Here is a 20,697-nt window from a genome sequence, read left to right as displayed (position 1 = left end):
GAGAGAAAAGCATGAGCTAAATGAATGAACATAAGTTAATTTGGTATGTGACGCCCAGGGGTATACCTGAAACATCCTTGTGTCTGCTGTCACGGGACAGATTTTTTGATACCTGTGATTTCTTCCAATGCTGTGGCAGCTGTCAAGCACACTGTGGCTCTGACAAGTATAGCACATTACCCATTGAGGGCATCCCTCTGGTGGATTTGTGTATTACTCCCTCAGTGGTATAAAAAATAAGCAGTGTGAGGTGAGGTCCGAGCCTTTAAAAGGCTGGGGCAGATAGAAGGTGGGGGGCAGTGGGGGCTGGTCAGGGGGCTGATGTGGAATCAGTTAGTCAGATGAGGACTGCACTGGTGAGATAAAGGCAGGGAACTTCTCACATCACTTCCTCCTTTTGTTCTGCGCTTTATTTTCAAGGTTTAGAATGACATTCCGCCACAGGACAAAAGGAATTCAAAACAAGCCCATTAACCCCCTGCGGCACGGCCAGGAAAAGCTGTCTGTCTGGTCATGGTTGGGTTTGGGAATGGTGGCATTGCTGTATTGCAGTGCTTTGTGTCACATCCTGCTCCACCTTGGCCTTTTCCCTGCTGCGAGTGCCCATGTGTCCTCCAAGCGCCAACCTTCAATGGCCCACTCGTCCAAAATATCCAAAAGTGCAGTTACACCGCAGCATAGTTTCACTGTACTCTAAAACGTTGAGGGCTTTAACAAATCATAGCATTATCTCAGTCTATTTTTTGTAATTACAAATGAAATTTTGAAAAAATAAACAACAAAAAGTGACTTGCACCCTCTTGATAATTTGTGAGCAAGAAGAGCCTCGGTGATACAAAGTGAGGTATGAGGTGATTTTTTTTTTTTTATGGGTCTCATTTGAAAATGTTTCGGAAAGAAACAAACCCTTCAATAGTAAAAGTTCTGTAATCCCATTATTTTATTTTGCGTGACCCCGCGGGCTAGCCGGTTATTTATAGTAGTGCATTTATATTCATGAAGAAACTGCAAAAAATATGAATGAAGCATAAATGCTTGTACAGTCAATCGACTGATTCCTGCTTGGCCAGTGGTTGCCTTGTAGGACTTCTTTGTCTCTCAGGCAGTGTTTGGCCATTTTTCACACCTCCACCCCCCCACCACGCAGGCCTCCAGGTTTAACACACATGATGCCTCTCTTCACACTCGTTTCTTTCTCATCAGGCTTTCTGCCAAATTGCTTCAAGCTGCCAGTGATGGCAAATGATGACTGTGGTATAACCACCTGTGACAATATGGAAGTGCAGCTTGACGCTCAAACACGGACGAGCACGGCAGGGGGCCCGGCGTGTGTACCCAAAGCACTGTCCGTCTGTGTCTTACAGACCAAAGTAAGCATTTTGCCAGAAACCCTTTCCTTTTGCTTCTCTGTTTTCTGTTGCTTTTTTCTCTGTTTTGAGAGAACAGTGATTTGTGTTTAACTGTTTTATGAACAGTGGCCATAAGCTCAGGCTAAAGCTTTAAAAATGTTCAGTTTTATGACTTAATGACTTAAGTCAGTTTGCGTTTCTTCCATTTGCCGAGACACATAGCTGATATATGAGTGTTGTAAAGAAGGAACTTGATCACTAACACAAATAAACCATAAATCTCAACACAAAGCCACTATCTACCATCATGTTGCACATTGTCAGTACTTCCACAATACTTCCCTCATCCTGTCCAGAAGAGAGGTGTCTGCACAAAAGACATCACCTCAGTATAGAAGGTATAGTGGAGGTATAGTGAATTAAGCATGACATTCACTGCAATTGATAAAAAAAAAAAATTAAAAAAAAACTGCCAAATTCCTTCATTAAGGAAACAATGTTGCTCAAATGCCATTATTTAAGCACTTTTCTGACAATAGGGTTACAGACAGATGAAGGGTTTTCAGTGTTCCAGAAAAAAATGTTTTTTAAACCATGAAGTCTTTTCACCTGTCCAACAAATCAAAAACCCCCAGAATATCTGAACCTAGACCACACTGGTGCTGTACTACTAAGCTGATGTCCAGAACTGGAAATCTCTCTTTCCACATGATCAGTTATTGAAGAAAACACTGAATTGATCTCATTTTTGTTGTACTATAGTGTTTTTACAACATCCAGTGCAATGTGGAACACTAATGTGGTGCTTAGAATAATTTTTTATTCAGTATCATTGCTGAAGTTAAAAATCTAATTCCCCACACTCCCCATGTCTGTTCCCAATATATATCGATTGATGGGCATTTTTCCAACCCGGGAGCAGGACGCAAGATGGCCTAGAAATTGTGCTTTACATTCTTAACCCATCTGAATGGGTTCTGTGTGCTTTTGCCTGGAATCAGCATGTGTTGTCCCTGGTAAGTGTGCCCTCAGCATCCAGTAAGTGGAAGAAAGAAGGTTCCAGGCATGAGCAGCCAGGAAATTCTTTTTTTGGCTCCCCATGTTGGACATTGATCCCAGAGTGAGTCTTGGAGATTATCGAAGGATCACAGATGTGGGGGTGCTCTGACATCACAGCATACAAGTGTGCTTGTTAACGTGCATATGCTGTCCCTTTGCACCTTTGCAAGATTTTTAAGAATGAGAAGTACAAGCGCCTTCTGTTCAGTTGTGCAATAACATCAGATTGTCAGATCATGAACGCAGTTAATTACAGCACAAAGGGGCTACACCAACTCTTCCAGAGCAAATTAAACACTGTCCATTTTACCATTGATTATAATTTTTGATATTCATAACAAAACTGTCTAAATTGGGTTGCTAATACATTACACGTGCATATACAAAATACACACATAATACATCTTTACTCCTTAGCAGTGAGAGACAAATCCCAAGGCATGTACTACAAATCAGTTAGAGAGGAGAGCTTTTTAATGACTTAAGGATTCATCACTTGATGCGAAAAATGTTGTCTCTGTTTAAAGTGAAACCAGATCCTGATATTCACAAGAGAGCAGACATCATGCCACATTTTCTTTCTGACACGGATGGAGGACCAGGATGTAGTTTGCATCTTGGCTGGAAAATTCAGAAAACATGTTTACCACTGAAAGAATCCCCACCATGTTCTTCAAAATTAAACTTGTAAAAAAAAAATTATTCTTACAAGGAATTAATCATTCTTAAAGATCAAACGCCAACTGCTCTTTGATATATCTGAATATCATAGCTTTGAGGTCGCAGAATTTTAATGCTTGAGACATGAATCCCTTCATCATGCATGTCGTGTTTGTCGGAATTTACCATTGGTCAGCTTCTCACTGACAGTTTCAGAATATTTTCTTTTAGGAAGATCCGGTGGAACGAAACACTACAAATAAATGTTACAATTCAGCAAACACATATGGCAATGTTTAAGCAGAAACATCCAAAGAGACATTTGAAAATGTTTTCTGAATGCCAGTTAGAAGTGCACAATGTCTCCCTACTCATTCAGGGACTTAGGTGGTTCTGTGAATAGTGTCAGCTTTCCAGTAAATGTCCTGCATCGCAGCTATTATAATAACGCCCCAAATTATTGTTTGGCCATTTTGTACAGTGCAAAGTGTTAGTCAGTGAAAAATTTTGTAAAGTAGTCATTTAATCATGTCTCCATGAAGTCAGTGACGCTGCCCTTTGCTGGGTCCCCTTTGACGCAGGTCCGTTTCCCGTCCAAGTGAGATTTTTATTGTCCTGAGGAACCGAGCTTTGGTATCTCTCTAGAGCAGCCACCTCCTGCTTCCTTTCTGGCAGGAAATGCTGCAGCTTTTTTTTTAGGGACTTTTCTGTAAAATGCAGCTCGAAATAAAACCGGGTTAGCGCAGCTTTGATTTCAGACAAAGACAGAAAAAAATCCTTAAAAACGCCACCTGTACTGACCAAACCACACCCAAACACCTCAGCCGAGTTGCTCCCCATACAGCCGTATCTCTTGTTTTGACGGGCACGGGTCACGTACGCCGCTGCGTTTTTACAGTTGCGTCAAAAGAAGTAAGGACTTCGGAGCCTGGTTCACATCTGTACATCGGAATAAATGTTGATGAATACAACAATCGCGTCACCATGTCGTCCGTAGGCCGCAAAATTCAAAAACGCGTTTACTACGTGACTGCACGACAGAGCGGTTGCAACCTGGTTATACTGAACGCATGTGGTGGTCATTTAGGTGACATTTTTCTTCAAAGCAACTTACAATGTTAGTCTACCTTCAATTATGACCTATTTCTCCAGCTGGGTTATGTTACTGCAGAAATTTTAAGGTAAGTACCTTACACAGTGGTACTACAGCCAGACGTAGGAATCAAACCTGCAGCCTTTAAGGCCAAACAAGGCAGCAGCTCTAACCGCTAGGGTGACACAGTCCAGAGTGTTGTTAAGCACAGTACTATTTGGGAAATTTGTAGTACAGACCCCTAGTCCCACACGCTAGAGGTCCAAAATCAAAACCTCAAAGCTCTGGCTCCAAACTGATGGAATGAGCTCCATCTATCACTCAGAACTGCAGAATCCCTCTCATGCTCAAGAAGAAGGGTTTCAAAGCGCCTCTTCTGCCACTCACTTCTCTCTCTGGATCTCCCCTTCACTCTATACATTTACACTATATAATTTGTTACAAAAATCTTAGCATTTCCTGTAATTGTACATGCTGCCACTGAAGTAATGTTACTCTTAATCATGTCACCTGTTTGAGAAACTTTATGCTACCAATTCTGTGTACAGCCACTTGGTTAAATGGTTTAAATGGTCACATCAGACAAAGCGACTGCACTTGGAGACAACGTGTGTCTGCATCTCTCTCTCTCCTCCTCCTCTCGGTGAAATGCTCTTTTATTTTTACTCACTCGTATTTCGCTTTGGGTACAGGTGTCTGCTCACTGAATGAGTGAGTGTAAAGGTAAATACAGTTGCCATTAATGAATGGCTCCTGGACGTTTAAAATAGAAAGGGAGGAGGCCCCGATGCAATGGGACCCCATCAAACTGAGCAGGATGAACTTTGTTCTCAGTGTGTGTTTTTAATTATTATTTATTTATTTATTTATTTATTGAATACACTTTATCAGCTGGAAGCACACACGGGAATTCCGGTTTGGGATTGTCCTTCATTCCTCACTTCCACACAGGAAGGCTGCCATAAAAAGCAGCGAGGCGCTCGGCGCGCGCCATTCCACTCGCGGGGAGCGGCGACAACAGCGCTCGTGGCCCTTTATTGCAGCTGCTTTAATTCATATTATTAACAGTAATAAGAGCCCACAATGGCGGGCAAGCGCTGTGCAGCTGTGGGGCTGCGTGGGGGCCCACGAGCGGAGCGCTGCGTGGACTTGTTGTGTGTGTGTGTGTCTGTGGACACGCGTGGGACACCACTGCCGAGCGAGCATCGCAGCCTGCAGGTAGGAGTGTTTCAATTATTCAAAGGATAATTTGTAATAAGGACGACGACCGCTTTTTAGTTGTGACGCTCCATGATTTGGCACCGTTTGGCTTTTGTTTCGATGCCGACTTTTGAATGAGATCAGACTTCAAAAGGTTGAATAATCATTGACGTTATCTGACGCTTTTTTTTTTTTTGGGCGCAGAGAAACTCAAACTGTGTGTTAAGTTTCAATGTTTGACCCTGATGCACCTGGGTAATTTTACTGGAACAATTATTATTCAGGACAAGTACCTTGAAGTACAGGCGGAGAAGGGACTCGAACCTGCGCTGTTCATATGTAAAGCGAGGAGCTATAACCACAGTACCAGCAGCTGTCTCTAGACATACTTAGTGGTGCTTCGAAAATTTTCTTTTATTTTTTTTCCTTTTTCCTAGTGGGGCGTAAAAGCATCTAATTTTAAGCTGCCATTTGACGCCGACAAGATGTCTCTGCGAAGCAGTAGTAGCGTAGGGGGTGGGGCTGTACTTTCCTGGTGCGAAAGTTTGTGGTTCGAATCCCTCTGCTTAGCCTAGACGCGTTCCTAACCCCGATCTGTTCTCCCCTGAAAACACTCTGCCCTACAAAACGATGAGAACGTTTTTTCTCTAATATTATGCCCTTGCATAAATAAATGCGTCTCCTCATTGAATTAAACTACAATAACATTGTGGCAAATTAATAATATTATGCACCTACTCGAGCGATGAACATCGGTGCATCAAAGTGGAAAGTAACAAACTAGGTTTACTTAATAACGTGTGCAGCTATGTCTCTCTTATGTTATATTTTCGGCGAGATTTATGTCGCTTGGAGAAAAGGGTCTGCTAAATGAATAATGTAAATGTAATATGCAGTGGACTGCTGCACAGTTATGGATCATCTTCAATATATACAACAATATACCTTCGGAAGGTTGATGGACTTAGGGAGCCGCTTTTATATAAGGATATTATAATAAATTATCTAATTCAGATCTCTGTTACAGCGAGAAAACAGCTATTTTTCAGCTGATAAGCTTTAATAAGTTTACCAACTCGAATCTCTGCACTACATAAATACATTCACTGGTCTCCGATGAGCTGAGTGTCAGAATGAGTACGAATCTGAATAGGTAGCTCTTCCATACTCCTTGTAGTGTCCTCGTTAGCGCTCCTGCTTTTGGACCCGAAGGTCATAGGTTCCAATCTCGGCTGTAGTACAACAGAGCGAGTAATTAGCCTACGAGGCTACGTTGCTCCATAAAAAGGATAAATATGTGTGTGTCTAACATGCACTGAATTAGTCTCAAGGCGAAAAACATTCTCTTTACTCATCCATGTAGAAAACAGTATGTGCCGTGCTGCTCGAAAGTATGTGAACCCCTTGAGTCCCCTGTTTTTACCCCAAAATCGCTATTTATTGAGAACCTGTCTTTCACATGTGACACAAGAGGTGTGTAATGACCAGTTCCATATGTTGCTTTAGTAAATCATGTGTGTAGTAGAAAAGCAGAAGTAGTGCTGGTGCAAATAAATGAACCCTAGTTGCATCGGTTAAAGTAGGTAAATAGAATCATGTATGAATTATAATCATTTATTTATTTTTATAAATTTGATTTAGGATTTAGGTTTCATAACCTTATTTTAATATTTTACACAAGAATACTGACGATCCCTGTAAATTTGTAAACTCCGAGTTGGCTGAATGCAGCTAATTCGAGTGTCTGGGACGATTTAAATTAAATCATATTAAATTTTAATATGAAAGAGCAGCACTGATAGTAAATACGGCGCGCAGTCCCCACACACCATGATGTTGGCCATTTCTGGACACTGAAATGTAAGTGATAATAAGGGCCAATCTAAGCTGTCGACATCGAGTTTACATTATTGCCTATTAATTTAACGGTCCTTTCCCCCAAAGCGACGTACATCTCCTAAAACAACACAAAAAGTACATTACATCCAGGAGAGTTTTGGATGCACGCACGTGATGCGTGGGTACAGTTCAATGCAACCTAAAAATACTTTGCAATCTTCAGAAAACAATTGAAAACGTCCCTCAGTCATAAAGAAACAGTTTTATTAGATAAACTCTCCTCTCTCCTTAATAATTAAAGAACTATTAATGTAACCGTCGTGCCCCATGGCTTTGAAACGTTTCGTCTTTAGGTAACATATTATATTGTATGAAACGAATCCGGTGTGCGCGTTATTTGTCCCCTTAGCGCACTTGACTCGTAAGCATTGCTTTTCAGTCCGTTTTTAGCCCTTCGGGTACAAACTTGTCTTGTGAGCATATAAAACGTTCACACACCCGTGTTCTTATAAACAATTGAGTAAAAATAACATTTTATTTATAAACTACCTTGCAGTGGATTGGCGTCCCGTGCCTGTCCTTGCCTTGCGCACATTTCTGGAATAGGCCCCGCACCACCCCGTCCCTGACAGCAACAAGCCCTTTATGAAAGTGTGTGCAATATGTGTGAACACACACACACACACACACACACACACACACACACACACACACACACACACACACACACACTTTCAGAACCGCTTGTTCCATACGGGGTCACAGAGCCTACCCGGTAACACAGGGCGTAAGGCCAGAAGGGGAGGGGACACACCCAGGACGGGACGCCACTCCGTCGCAAAGGCACCCCAAGCAGGACTCGAACCCCAGACCCACCGGAGAGCAGGACTGTGGTCCTACCCACTGCGCCACTACCCCCCCTGTTTGTATACCGCTATTAATTTAAGTGTGGTAATAAAGGGTTCCGGACTGATTTTTGCCTAGCTGTGCCGGCCCTGTAAATCATTGTGATGATGACGTTTCCTCTGTTTCGAAACTACGCGTTTTAATCATGCAAGACTATGTACACATTGCATTTATTTATTCATTTAGCAGTCACTTTTCTCCAAAGTAACTTCCAATGAACTCTGTACTGTTATCAGCCCACACACCTTATTCACCAAGGTGACTTAAACTGCTGGATAGCCTGGATACACTACTTACACTGGGTCACTCATAATATAGCAGTGGAACACACGCTCTGTGTGTCACTCACACACTAGCAGGGGTAAAGCTGAACAGCATGTCTTTGGACTGTGGTAGGAAACCGGAGCACCTGGAGGAAACCCACGCAGACAACATGCAAACTCCACACAGACTGAGTGAGGATCGAACCCACGTCCTCCTGCACCCCCCAGGTGCTTGTGAGTCAACAGCGCTACTAGCTGTAGCGCCGTGTCGCATATTTATTATGACAGAGTAACTATTGTTTATGGAAGTAAACTGGTTAACAGTGTTCCGTTTTTAATTTCCCTTAAATCATGTTTGCTTGTTTCAGTCACTGGTTCAATAAACAAATCTTAAAATTCATTCTACAGACAAATCCCCCAGGCACAAATTCTGTTTAAATTATTTACGGAGCTTCGCTTCCCAGTCGGAATCCCGGTCTCATTACGTCACGATGGGTGTTTCCCTGTCGCGGGGGGTAAGGGATGTGTGCGCGTGTGGGGTGTAAAGAAGGCTGGGGTTCGCACCCCCGCTCGTTCCGGCCATCCCCGCTACGGTGGAAAAGGCGCAAAGCAGCATCTCCCGCAGTCCGTTGCGGCGAAGCGAGGTGAAGGAGTCCGCGCGCGAGTACGCGCGCGCTGTGTGTGTGTCCGGGCATCGGAGGCGCGCGCGCTGCAGTGAGAGGCGCCTCGCAGACCAGGCGTGTCTGCGCTCCGCAGCCGCAGCGGGACACAAATTGTAACTTCACCGAGACACCGGTAGAACCCATCACTGCAGATTTCGTTTGTCCTCCAGCTGGGTGCTGCAGGAAGAAGTAAGTTGCTTGGCGGTAATGATATTATTATGCTATTTTCTCCCAAATAGTGATATATATATATATATATATATATAAAACCCGTAATAATGAGTGAACACAAGTTAACTGCAGTACTCGTACTTCAAAAAAGTGAATGTGAGTGGGCTATTTTGAATGCCATGGACAAAGTTTTTAATTTTTTTGCATTTTCGTATTCGCAATGGTTCTGGAATATGCCACCGTCGACGTGAGCAAGAGCTTGTTGCTTATTAATGACAAACATTTTGCACCATACATTCTCGTGGAGCTTTAAGTGCGGTGAGATACAGACGGAGCCGTTTGTTGACGCGCTCGCTGAGATTCCCGTTGCTTGTAACATGACGCCCCCTGTTGGCCAGCAGACGCTGTTGTCCGGTGTAAATTTTCATTCATCCCTTTAAACTGTTTCTTGCAGTGACTGAGATTATTGGAACAGGCCCACAGGGGAAGCAAAAACACGAGCTCTCAAACGGGGGGGATAGTGCTGATTTGTTTTTATGGTCCAACAGTGAAGATCTTTCAAAAAGTTAATTGTGCTCCATGTAATATGCATGTCAATTTATTAATTTATTTCTTAATTTTTAGGTTTACAGTTTTTTCTTGTGCATTGAAGGCCATGGTACTGGACATTTTAATATAAATCCTGCTTTTACTCAAGCTCATATCATGCAAAAAAAAAATACGTGCTAGTAGTGTTATTCGCTGTTATTGGAGAAAATTGCGTGCGTCTTTTGGCCGTCGTCGTTTCCTGTCCTCTTGTGTTGCATTTTAGCATTCCAATCCAGGCCTGAATAGCAATGCTTTGCATGAAGAGGTTTGATTGACTGAAGTAGTTACCCCCACAAGAGGGTTATGACCTCAGCCCTCCGTACTGCCCACTCCACCCCCTTTCCCGGTACCTTATTTGAAAAAAGTCACAGAAGAATCATTCCTGAGATCACAATTGCAAAAGCTGGTATTGTCTGGGGGGGGGGAAATGAAGAAGTGCTCGCCCCAGGAAGTGGAGGCTTTCACGAAACTCTTGCCTAATTAGTTTTTTCACTTTCTTTCTCAATGAATTTTGGAAGAAAAGTACAGCCAATTACCTCTTCCTTGTCAAAGAGAAGCAACTTTTGCCTGCCAGTGGTCAGGGAGCAGTCAATCAATCATTCCATGAAGTCTGGTTCATGTTGTGAGGGACAAATGCCACAGTTCTGAAAAATCCTTTAAAAAAACCAAAATTCAATTCAAAAAAGAAAAAAACTTTTTAAAAATTGGATTCATCTGTCATTTTTATTTTGTTGGGTACTGAGTAAACATCGGAGTGAAACATACCCAGTTAGATTATTGTAGTCTTTCTTTTTCTACTTTTGCACTGCAGACCTCTAATTTTGCATTCATATGTTTAGTACTGTAAATATTTGTAAAATAACAGAACTGCATTCTATTGTAGTCCAGCTATTTCCGAATTACTTTAAAGATACAAGCACTACTAAGCAAGGCAGTGTTTGCTAGCATGTTCTTGCCTGAAATTGGGACCTCCTTTAGACAGTGTGGTATTATGTTGGGTCATTGCGGTTTGACACCTGGGGGTGGGGTTCGGCTTTTGCTTCCCGCCCAGGACCGTGACCCGGGCCGGGAGGTGCAGATTCGGTGCCTGTTTTCTGGCGAGAGGCCTCTTTGTATGCCTGGTTTCTCTTTAGGCCAAAGGGAACCCGGAACGATGTTTAACAATCTGTTGCTCGCCGAAGTCAAGGCGGTAGAGCAGAGTGCAGCCGTGCCTGCCATAATGGCACAATGTAAACTCCAGGCGGAAACCACATATCCTGCATTGCTGCTGTACTTCCGTGCTTGTTTCAGAAAGCATGCATGCAGTCTTGTACTGTCTTGCACTGTTTGCCTAATAGCCTAGTGTGGTGTCTGAGCCTGCATGTGACATATAAATGTTGACTTATGTTAGAGGTATATTGATAACTTTGGCAATAGCAATTATTATATAACACTGAACAAGGTGTCATGCTGGCAAAAAAGTCACTGGACAAAATTCAACTTTTCGCACTGCTTCCAGAAAGTGTCATGCCTACTTGAAGAAATAATAATTTATTTGCACTGAAATGTGTGTTTAAGATATCTCGTGGCTCAGGTGTGCATTAACAGTGCACCCTACGGTGAAAGGAGAAGGGGCCACTTGGAGGGAACGATGCATAGAGGCCTTTCTGTCTATATAGTAGATAATGGGTACTGCCTTTGTATTACTTCCCTGTTCCAGCTCCAGGTCAGCTTGTTTGGGGTGTTCTGTTGAGCTTTCATTTCGCCAAATGGGAGGGCTGTGTCGGTAATGTTTCTGAATGGACACGGCACAAGTGGCTTTGGCCATTTGGCAGGAAGCCACTCATAAATCATAGAAACGTCCAGTCCGCCAGAAGGACATAGGCTTTCTTTTGACTTACTGAAGACAGATGGATGATGGCCTTCAGAGCTTTGGTGTCTGAAAGCTGCAAAACCCTGGCATAGGATTTAAAGCTGTGCCAATACCTGCACGGTCAATGGATTTGCTCTGCTTTCCGCTTTCAGCTTTCTTTCAGAATTGGTCAGAACCATCGGGTCTGCAGTTATGTAATGTGGTAATGTAGTGAAACCAGGAAAAGAGACAGAGTTGTTACCATTCCACTCGTCTCTGTGAGACACTCTTCATCCCTCTCTGCCCACTACACCCCCTGGTGCTGAATAAGGTACGCTGCTGTATGGTGGAATGTTCCTTGCGTGTAGGGACACCGAGCCAAACACCTGCTGGCGATCTGCACTACTCAGAAGCCGAAGATGGCAGTTTGTAAGCGTCATAAATTTCGGCAGACTCTCTTTGATCTGTAAGTGATGAAGAGCAATATTTACATTGTCAAGGTGATGTAGAACCAACTCTTTATTGCCCCTAAAGGAGTGGTTTGCAATTCTACTTTTATTCATTTAGCTGATATTTTTCTCCAAAGCAACTTATAATGTTAAGTACTTACAATTATTTTACCCATTTATACAGCTGGGTAATGTTACTGGAGTAACTTATGGTGAGTACCTTGCTCAAGGGTCCTACAGCCAGAGGTATGGATCAAACCTGGGACCTTTGGAGCCAAAGGCAGCAGCTCAACTACTACGCAACCAGCTGTCCCATACCTTTCCCACTTCTTTTATAAATATGGCAGTTCAGCTTGTTGTTAATGCTAGTTCTCATTTTCTTAACTGTCACGAAATCAGTGGTAATGAAAGTCATTGCAAATTCAAGGTGTAAAAATAATTTGCGTTTTGCAGCATAATGGTAGGAAGTGCATACATAAAAGCCAAGACTGCAGCACAACTGGCACGAGGCTTCCTGCTACTGTAGGGTGTTACACAGGTCTCTTTTTAAAATGTTCTGCATTCAGCCCATTGCGTGTGGTTGTAACACATTATTGATGAACCTAATAGGACCATAGTCCCAAAGTGTGAGAATGTGTAATGTTTAATTAATACTGGACTGCTGTTTCTTCAGAGTTCAAAATGAATCTACTACAATATAACACTGCGAATGTTTCTGTATATAGAAGAGGTCGACATGGAGAAAGGCAAAAAAAACAATCCACCACACTTCAGAGTTCTGCTGTTTTTAATTTATTTGTCTTTGTGCTCACAAAACACACCCAAGGGAACAGTTTTTGGCAGAGACAGACATTATTGCAAGTCACTAGAGTCAGTGAACTTCAGTATAACTCCTTCAAGTCCAGTCTGACTCATTTTTCCATCGGACCTTTAAATTTGAACTTATGCCGGGGGGGCAAACCTAGGTACTACTGCACCAGGAGGATCGTCTTTCCCTTTTTCTTTGCAACCTAATATACTGTCAGTCTTCTCCTTAGGCTAAGAAAGCTGGATTCCCTTCAGAAACCTCAGTAGCAATATGCTGTCAGCCAGTGTCTCAAGGAAATGAATCCATAGTCATGTTTCACGTGAGTGCTGTATACCCTGTTTACCGTGGACTTGAAGTAGTCTGTTGCAGAAAGCAGTGTGAATCACTATGGTGTGATGGTTGTGTTTTGCTCTGGTGATCTGAGTTTGTGTTTCAAGTGATCTGAAAGGATTTTTACTGTCCACTTAGGTGAATTTCTTTCTGTTACAGCTATGAGGCCACTTGGTTCTTCGTATTTTGTTGTTGTTTTGCGGATTTTTTCGATGTTTCCGGGAAGAGGCCGACAAAAAGGAGCATGCTGACCCATTGCCACCTGACCCGCGGTCACACCCTGAACGACACAACCGTGTGTCACACAGTCCTTAAAGATTGCGTAATGCTGACGCTCGCTGGATACTCGCCGCACTGGAGCATTATCTTGCCATAACTAATCACGTTATGCAGTCATGGATCGATGACTGCATGTGTGGATAGTCTCTGAGAGCGAAAGAATCTGTTGTCCTGGCCTGTATCTTCAGGAATATTGTCCCATCATTTTGCCCCGTCATTGTGTTTCCAGTGACTTCAGCTGTTGCTGTCTGGGATGAGGGAATGATTCTTTTCAAATGATAGTACCTGAAAAATGTTTTCTGACCTCAGATGATTGTCTGATCGCTTTTTCCAAGTCGTTAGAATACATCAAGAGTGTGTTTCTCGTATTTCAGTCTCATTGTCTGTAGTGGATATGTTACATTTCTCACATTTTTGCACCTTGAAACGGTGTCAAAGCTAGCTAGATCTACAGCTGATGTACGTGGAGGATATTGACAGAAAGCACTTGAGCAGTAAAGTAAATTGTGATCTTTTGGTGATCACTGTCTTTTTTTTTTGTTTTTCTTGTAAATGCAGTCACCTGGAGTCAACTGCTCAAGGTGGACCCGAGGAGAGGAACTGATCCCCACCGGACTTGGGTCTCCCGTCAGCTGCGGTGTCGCCTGTAGAACGGAACCTGGGAAAACGAAACGGAAAGACAGCCAGCCATGTATTTGGTGGTGCTGTTCCTTCTACACGCAGTCTCCAATGCGCACCAGCACTACGGGCGCCCCGGGTATCAGCGCTCACTTGTGTCCACCAGCTCCCGCTCTATTCTTGTCACGTGGCATACTTGAGTGCTTCTTGTCAAATGCAAAATCCTCTCTGTTTTGGAACCCGTGTCAGATCTTGTGCAACTTTCTCTGTATATTGGGTTATAACCGTGAAACCTGCTTGCATGAGCTTCATGTTGGGCTTCCTTTGCAAATCTTTGGGGTCACTCTGGCCTGAGGGTCATGCCCTCCCCTGAAGACATAGTGAGGAACTGACAGCATTGTTTCAACATTTTGATGCTTGGTGACCATGGGCTTCTCATCTGGAATCTATTTTCTGGGCCTCCTCACTTTTCCATTCAGGACCACATTTTTGACTCTTCATGGGCAATATGTTTTAAATAAGTTACTCAGCTCCAGCAGGGCAAGGCAAATTCACGAGCGGTAATAGGGCTAAATTGGCATAATTTTCAGTTCTTTACCATGAAGGTTCCCGTCAGTTTAACTCAAACGCTCCAGAAAAGGGTTCGTTTAACCTCGTTTAACCTTATTGCAGTTTCCTCTGAAACCATGTTGTATGCATGTACTCGCATAGATGCGTATAATAAAAGCTCCACTGAACAGACTGAAAGCCAGTCAGAGTACAGGCTGGGGACTGAGAACTTCAGTGAATACATGAGTTGCTGAAGTTAAGTAATGAAGACTTTGCCAGAGTCAATACAGGGAATGGTGGTGATGTTTCTGATGTTATTATTAGTGTAGTATTGCCTTGGTGTTATTTGTATATACTGTATATAACAAAGTAGTTGAAGGCCACTGCTGGTCGACTAACCAACTGAATTAGATTTTTTTTTTTTGGGTTCACAGGCGCAGGACTTGCGCTCAGGGTGTCTTCCATCACAACCCCATAGTCGTCCGCACAGAGTCTTTTGTGCAGCCAATCCACCAGCCTTACATCACCCAATGCCCAGGCCATCGGCTTTGTAGCACCTACAGGTGAGCTTTTGCTTTAGTGGGCAATTTCAGTAACCTGCTCCCCTCTTTTACTCCTGCTGAATGGTATGAAACCCTACTGACACTGATGGAAATCTACCTGCCACATCCTGGCTTGTAAATTTGTAATATGGGCTGAATGGCACTAACGTTAACTGCTTGTTGTCTAGTAAATTGAATAGGACTTTAGTGGCCAACTACTTGCATTTCTCTGACTCCCAGAAATATAGTTAATCTTGATTATATTTGACCAGCCAGAGGTATTGACATTTTAGGTTTACAGATACAATCCATATTAGCACATATAGATTTCACTGATTGGTAAATGCCACAGACACAGGTTGCAGTTACGTGGGGTTTTTTTTTTTTATTTAAAAAACATTCTTTTTTTCAAAGAATTTTAAAAAATGCATGAAACAAATGAGTGTAAAGGTTTTCTGTCAAAAGTTTGTGCCATTGTTACAGTCAATTGTCAGTAGTGCAAATACCATATATATATATATATATATATATATATATATGTGTGTGTGTGTGTGTATATATGTATATGTGTGTGTGTGTTGTGATTGTCTGTATACTCAAAAGTTTGTTCATGGCAGGTTGTTTTTGACCCTTTACATTGAGGCAGGATTCCTGTGTCCAGAAAGACTGTGAGCAAGAAGCTGCTGTAATGCAGTGATTCTGTAACTACTGTTCCCTAAAGTTCCCCAGTGCTGTTACTTTATTATCGCTGTATAGGACTTGCATCCATGATGACTTCCTGGTGTGTTCTGTTAAAGGCTTCAGTTATTCAGATTATGTCCCAGGCAAAAGAGTTGGTATTTGATTTAGTATTCAGGTCTATCGTCCTGGCCTTAGTGCTCAATGTATTCCAGACCTCATACTGTAGAACCTCTTCCAACTTAGTCATGATTTCAGAATGCATGAACAACAGCCACCGTCCTTAAGCAGTGTTTGGGAAGTCTCCCGTGGATCACACAATACAGGAAAAATCTCTACATCAGTCATCGGTGTAATCTAAGAGATTTGGCACCACGCTCTTTGCTGTCTCGCACAGACACCCATGTGCTCGGAGACGGTCCCCGTGATCTTTTTCGAAACGCATGCGATTTCCTTTTGTACGGAGCACTTGGCATTGCGTGACAGCTATTAATCGCTTGATAATGTACCTGCCCTAAATTTCACATTCCATACATGTGGTCAACGCCAGGTTACAAGTGTGCGTGGGACTAATAAGCTCACGCGAATAATGCGGTTTAAAAAATAGGCGCCTTCTATAAACTTAGCGCAGGCATAGAGGGCTAATTAACTTTGTTAGCAGACAGTTCAGATAAAAAGAGAAATGACCCAGCACAGGCTAATCCCAGGGGCTTTGTGCAGTTTACATGTCTGTACAATTACACAACCTGCGTGGGAGGTACGAGGCTAAGCATGGCGATAACGCACTCCTCGTTAACAGGACGCTGTACAGGGTGGCCTATCGGCAAGTTCGCCGAACGGCGCCGGACACGTATTCCTACCCAGAATGCTGTCCGGGTTGGCGCAGGGTCTACTCTCGCAGCTGTAATCAAGGTGAGGGGGTTCCCTGCTCCCGTTCCTTCGCTGCATTAACATTGGGGCGCAAACAGTATTTCGCTTCTACGGTTTTTATGTACCGTTTCACACAGTGTGCAAAATGAAGCAGTTTTAGTGTAAATGAAATGTGTTTAAGGGGCTTTACAATAACGAGATCTGGGATTTCAATTTTACATAACATGTTCTTACACATGAAATTGGTCCTGCTGTGTGACAAGTATGCGGTTTAGTTAGCGTAAGAAAAAGGTCCTCCTAGTTTTTACCTGCCTAACAGTGTTGCTTTCTGTGGAGGTAATATGCATCCTGCTCTCTTTGCTTTGACCCTTACCTGGTTCAACAGCGGTGTGTGCTGATGGCTGTGTGAACGGAGGTACCTGCGCGAGGCCCAATCGCTGCGTCTGTCCGTCGGGTTGGACGGGCCGGAGCTGCCAAACAGGTAACCGTAAAATGGCCTGTTTGTTTGTTTAATCCCGTTTTGTTTTATTTGTTACTGTGCTCACTGGGTCTAACAGTGGTTTCGTGGTCATCCAAGTTTACGCCACGAGGAGTAAGAACCTCTCCTTCTACCTTACCTGTGCTGCAGATGTGGACGAGTGCAGCGGTTCTCGGCCCTGCTCTCAGACGTGCCGCAACACAGCAGGGAGTTACCGTTGCGAGTGCAAGGAGGGCTACGCGCTGGCTGAGGATGGGCGGTCCTGTGAGGCCCTGCCGCCACCCACCCTTCCAGCCCGGACCAAAACGGACAACCTCAGAGCGTCCGCCAGCGAAAACGGTAACGCTGCGACAACGGAAACGGCTTTTCGTTGCCGAACGATGGGGTCTTCCCACAGCCAACATTTGTATTTCGCTTGCGAGAGAAGGTGTGTTGGAGCCGCACGGGTTATTAGGTTAATCAGGTCTTGGCTATTTGAAAAGGGCAAGACGGTGCAATCTGCCAGTGTGTCTGCACCAGTGAGCCCTGCCAACAGTAGAACTACAGCCTTTAGTTCCCAGCATCTGAAATGGGAAATGAGTTTGCTGCACTGCAGTGTTCCTTGTGTTTCCCTGTATTCCCCATCTCCATGGCAACTTGTTAACCCAGTGGCAGCTCCAGTGACCAGCTCTTAATAACATCAGGAAATGGGTGTATTAGGAATGTGGTCAAACACTTGCATGGGGTCAAGCCGTCGTTCTGCGTGACCCGGGGTCCTGACTTAGGTTCGGAGTTCAGATATTCTCCAGATCAACCCTGTACGTTCTCCTTCCGTGATCAAGAGGTTCAGAAAAGTCTCTTGCAAGAACAGTTCGTGTTAAATTTTGAAATTGCATGCAGCTGTCTTGACGATCAGAATTCCAAGGGAGTTCTTAGCAGTAGTCTTTGCGCCCCATGTGTTTGTGTCAGGCTCTCTGTAGATTAAAATTGTTTGCCGCTGCAGCACCTCCTGCCTGCGAGAAGACTGGACCATTTCCGGCTGCACGGTTCATTATTACTTTTGGTACGCGCTAGGCCACTCTCAAACTCGTACCGTGAGTAATAATGCACTGTGGTCGGCATCGTCGCCAGCAGGTCGCTCCAGCCCTGGGGGAGGGGGCTGTTTATGTCTGCTGTCGTACAGCGCCATATCCCAGAAACTCACACACACACACATGAGTTGGCAAAACACCATGGTTTGACTGTTTCGCATGGGTTTTCCTTTGCACAGAGAGTAGTAGATACATCTGGTTACTGCTAGATTTTGACAGCAATGCAAGTTCTTTACTAGAGTCTCAGTTGAAAAAGGTATGCATGATATGTCAAATGTGAAAAGACAAAGTATTCAATAATGCAAAATGTTGTTGAATTACACTAAATGAATTGGACAAATCGGTGTCAAATGGTTGACTAGTTCAGTCTCAGATTTACAGCGGAGTAATATTAGCAATGTCCAGCCTGAAGTGCTGCAGGTGTGTTCGTGATGGGGCAGCCACCGCTCAGGTGCCATACAAATATCTTTTGAAACCAGTGCAGCTTTGGACTGAAGTAGAATGGCGGGTGTGTTTGATTATTTTATCACACAGATACACATGAATGCTTGGGGAATGAGGGGGGAACAATGGAATCATACAGAAAACACTTCTGGCTATGTACTAGTCCAATAGTTCAGTTTTTTTTTTTTTGAGACCTATTTTTAAGACTTAAACCACTTGGTTTCAGTTGATCGTAGTCACAAGAAACAACGATACATCCATGGACCCAGGAAAACCTTTGTTTGCCTTTAGTGGAGGATTACTTTTATATTCGGTGGCTCTGTGTTCTCGATCCAGTTCCTTCAGCCTTGTCTGCAGGGGTTCACACTCCAGCCCCTACATTTAGTGCTTTTCACAGGTCTGACCGACAGCCAACATCTGGGAAAGATTCTCGTCTGGGCTGAGGTTAGATTTACATGACAAGTGTAATGGTCCTCAGCAGGGCCAAACACTGACGTTACTTACACGTTACATGGAAGGCCGGGGGTGGGGGGGGTTACTGCTGCGGAATCTGGGTCCGTGACAATACACCAAACCCACCGTGAGTTTAAATTGTAGAAAGTCTCCCCAGACTGTGCCATCAGTGAAACCAGAGGAATAAAATTCCTCAACTCTTACCTGACACTTTTCTCCAATGCAACTTACAATTATTTACCTATTTATACAGCTGAATAACATTTTTTACTGGAGCAATTCAGAGTAAGTACCTTTCTCAAGGGTACTACAGGCAGAGGTGCGATTCAAACCTGCAACCTTTGCGTCCAAAGGCAGCAGCAGCTCTAACCCCTACGCTACCAGCTGTCTCATTTGGGAGCCCTTGTGGCCGAATGATGGTGTCAGTATTTTACACTGGTAGCGTTGTAACTCGGAGGAGATCCACAGAAGCGTTGCATGTAATGACACTCTTCATTGTGCTGTGCTCCTCTTTCCAGGCTCTGGTGTCAAGAATGTTGACAATGTCACAGAGGAGGTCCAGGAATTGAAGAACAGAGTGGAACTGCTGGAGGAGGTACAGCCAAACACAATGCCCTTATCCACGTGAACGTACAACACCCCATTTTATAGCTTGTGGAGTGGGAGTTGGTTTAGTGCACCTGCCAGTATTTTAAGGGAGCCATCCCCGAAAATGAACAGTCAGTATATAGTCGACACAGCTGGTTCTGATGGAGAAACAACTGTCGGTTAGACCAAGACCCATCTTTCGTACATCTTCCAATACAGTACTCACCAGAACTGTTCACTTTAGTGTAGATATTGGTTGCTTCACCTGTTTAAGGACATTGCCGTTTAAGATATTGATTTAAGAATGCTTCCTTTTTAATTAATGAGCTGCTGTGGTTCATTGCAGAAGCTGCACCAGGCTCTGGCTCCCTTCAACAGCCTCTTCCCAGTGTCTCTGGACCAGAGTGTGGCGGAGCGGTCCAACTTCCTTTCCCATTCCTTTCAGCAGCTGGACCGTATCGATTCCCTCAGCGAGCAGATCGGCTTTTTGGAGGAGCGCCTCGAGACCTGTGGGTACCTATTCGCGCCTCCTGCTCTCACCCAGCGATCTTCTGTTCTAATGACACTAATCATTCGATTCTAATTGTCTCTCTTAAGAATTATTAACATTAGCATCATAGCTGTACTTTGAAGATGACACCAAGCCCTAATATCTTAATACTGCTTTATTTTATATGCCACATTTTCGCCATCAGAGAATATGCCATATTACTTCCTTTTTTGTTTTTTTTTTAAACATTCCCGAAGGATACGTTATAGTTCCATGTTGAGGTAATCAAGTTTGCAATGCACAATTTACAAGTGAAGTGAATCAGAGAACAAGGGCACACTTGTAACCAGATTACAAGCACTGTGTGGAGAAAAGGCTGGAATGTACAGAGAATAAGCCCTAAGCCTTATGCCTGTGATGCTGGGAGGGG

General features: G+C 43.7%; 1 protein-coding gene across 3 annotated transcripts in view; it reads left to right on the top strand.

The window, feature by feature from the left end:
* Window positions 1–5,142: 5,142 nt before the first annotated feature.
* The window catches only part of LOC108938568 (epidermal growth factor-like protein 7), an 18,291-nt gene continuing 2,736 nt past the window's right edge, over window positions 5,143–20,697 (top strand). Inside the window, exons 1-8 of one of the 3 annotated variants that reach the window (XM_018759203.2) lie at window positions 5,143–5,379; window positions 14,046–14,244; window positions 15,089–15,217; window positions 16,674–16,786; window positions 17,130–17,225; window positions 17,373–17,561; window positions 19,708–19,784; window positions 20,124–20,286. In XM_018759203.2, coding sequence (XP_018614719.1) covers window positions 14,177–14,244; window positions 15,089–15,217; window positions 16,674–16,786; window positions 17,130–17,225; window positions 17,373–17,561; window positions 19,708–19,784; window positions 20,124–20,286 — 835 coding nt within the window. In that variant the 5' untranslated portion in view covers window positions 5,143–5,379; window positions 14,046–14,176. Of the gene's footprint in view, window positions 5,380–8,562; window positions 8,598–8,639; window positions 9,221–14,045; window positions 14,245–15,088; window positions 15,218–16,673; window positions 16,787–17,129; window positions 17,226–17,372; window positions 17,562–19,707; window positions 19,785–20,123; window positions 20,287–20,697 lie in introns of those variants that run through there. The other 2 variants (XM_018759206.2, XM_029259377.1) reach the window with 2 other exon arrangements.

Source organism: Scleropages formosus, chromosome 17 (assembly GCF_900964775.1).
Source record: "Scleropages formosus chromosome 17, fSclFor1.1, whole genome shotgun sequence".
Classification (NCBI taxonomy): Eukaryota; Metazoa; Chordata; class Actinopteri; order Osteoglossiformes; family Osteoglossidae; genus Scleropages; species Scleropages formosus.
This window is presented reverse-complemented; position numbering and strand designations above follow the sequence as displayed.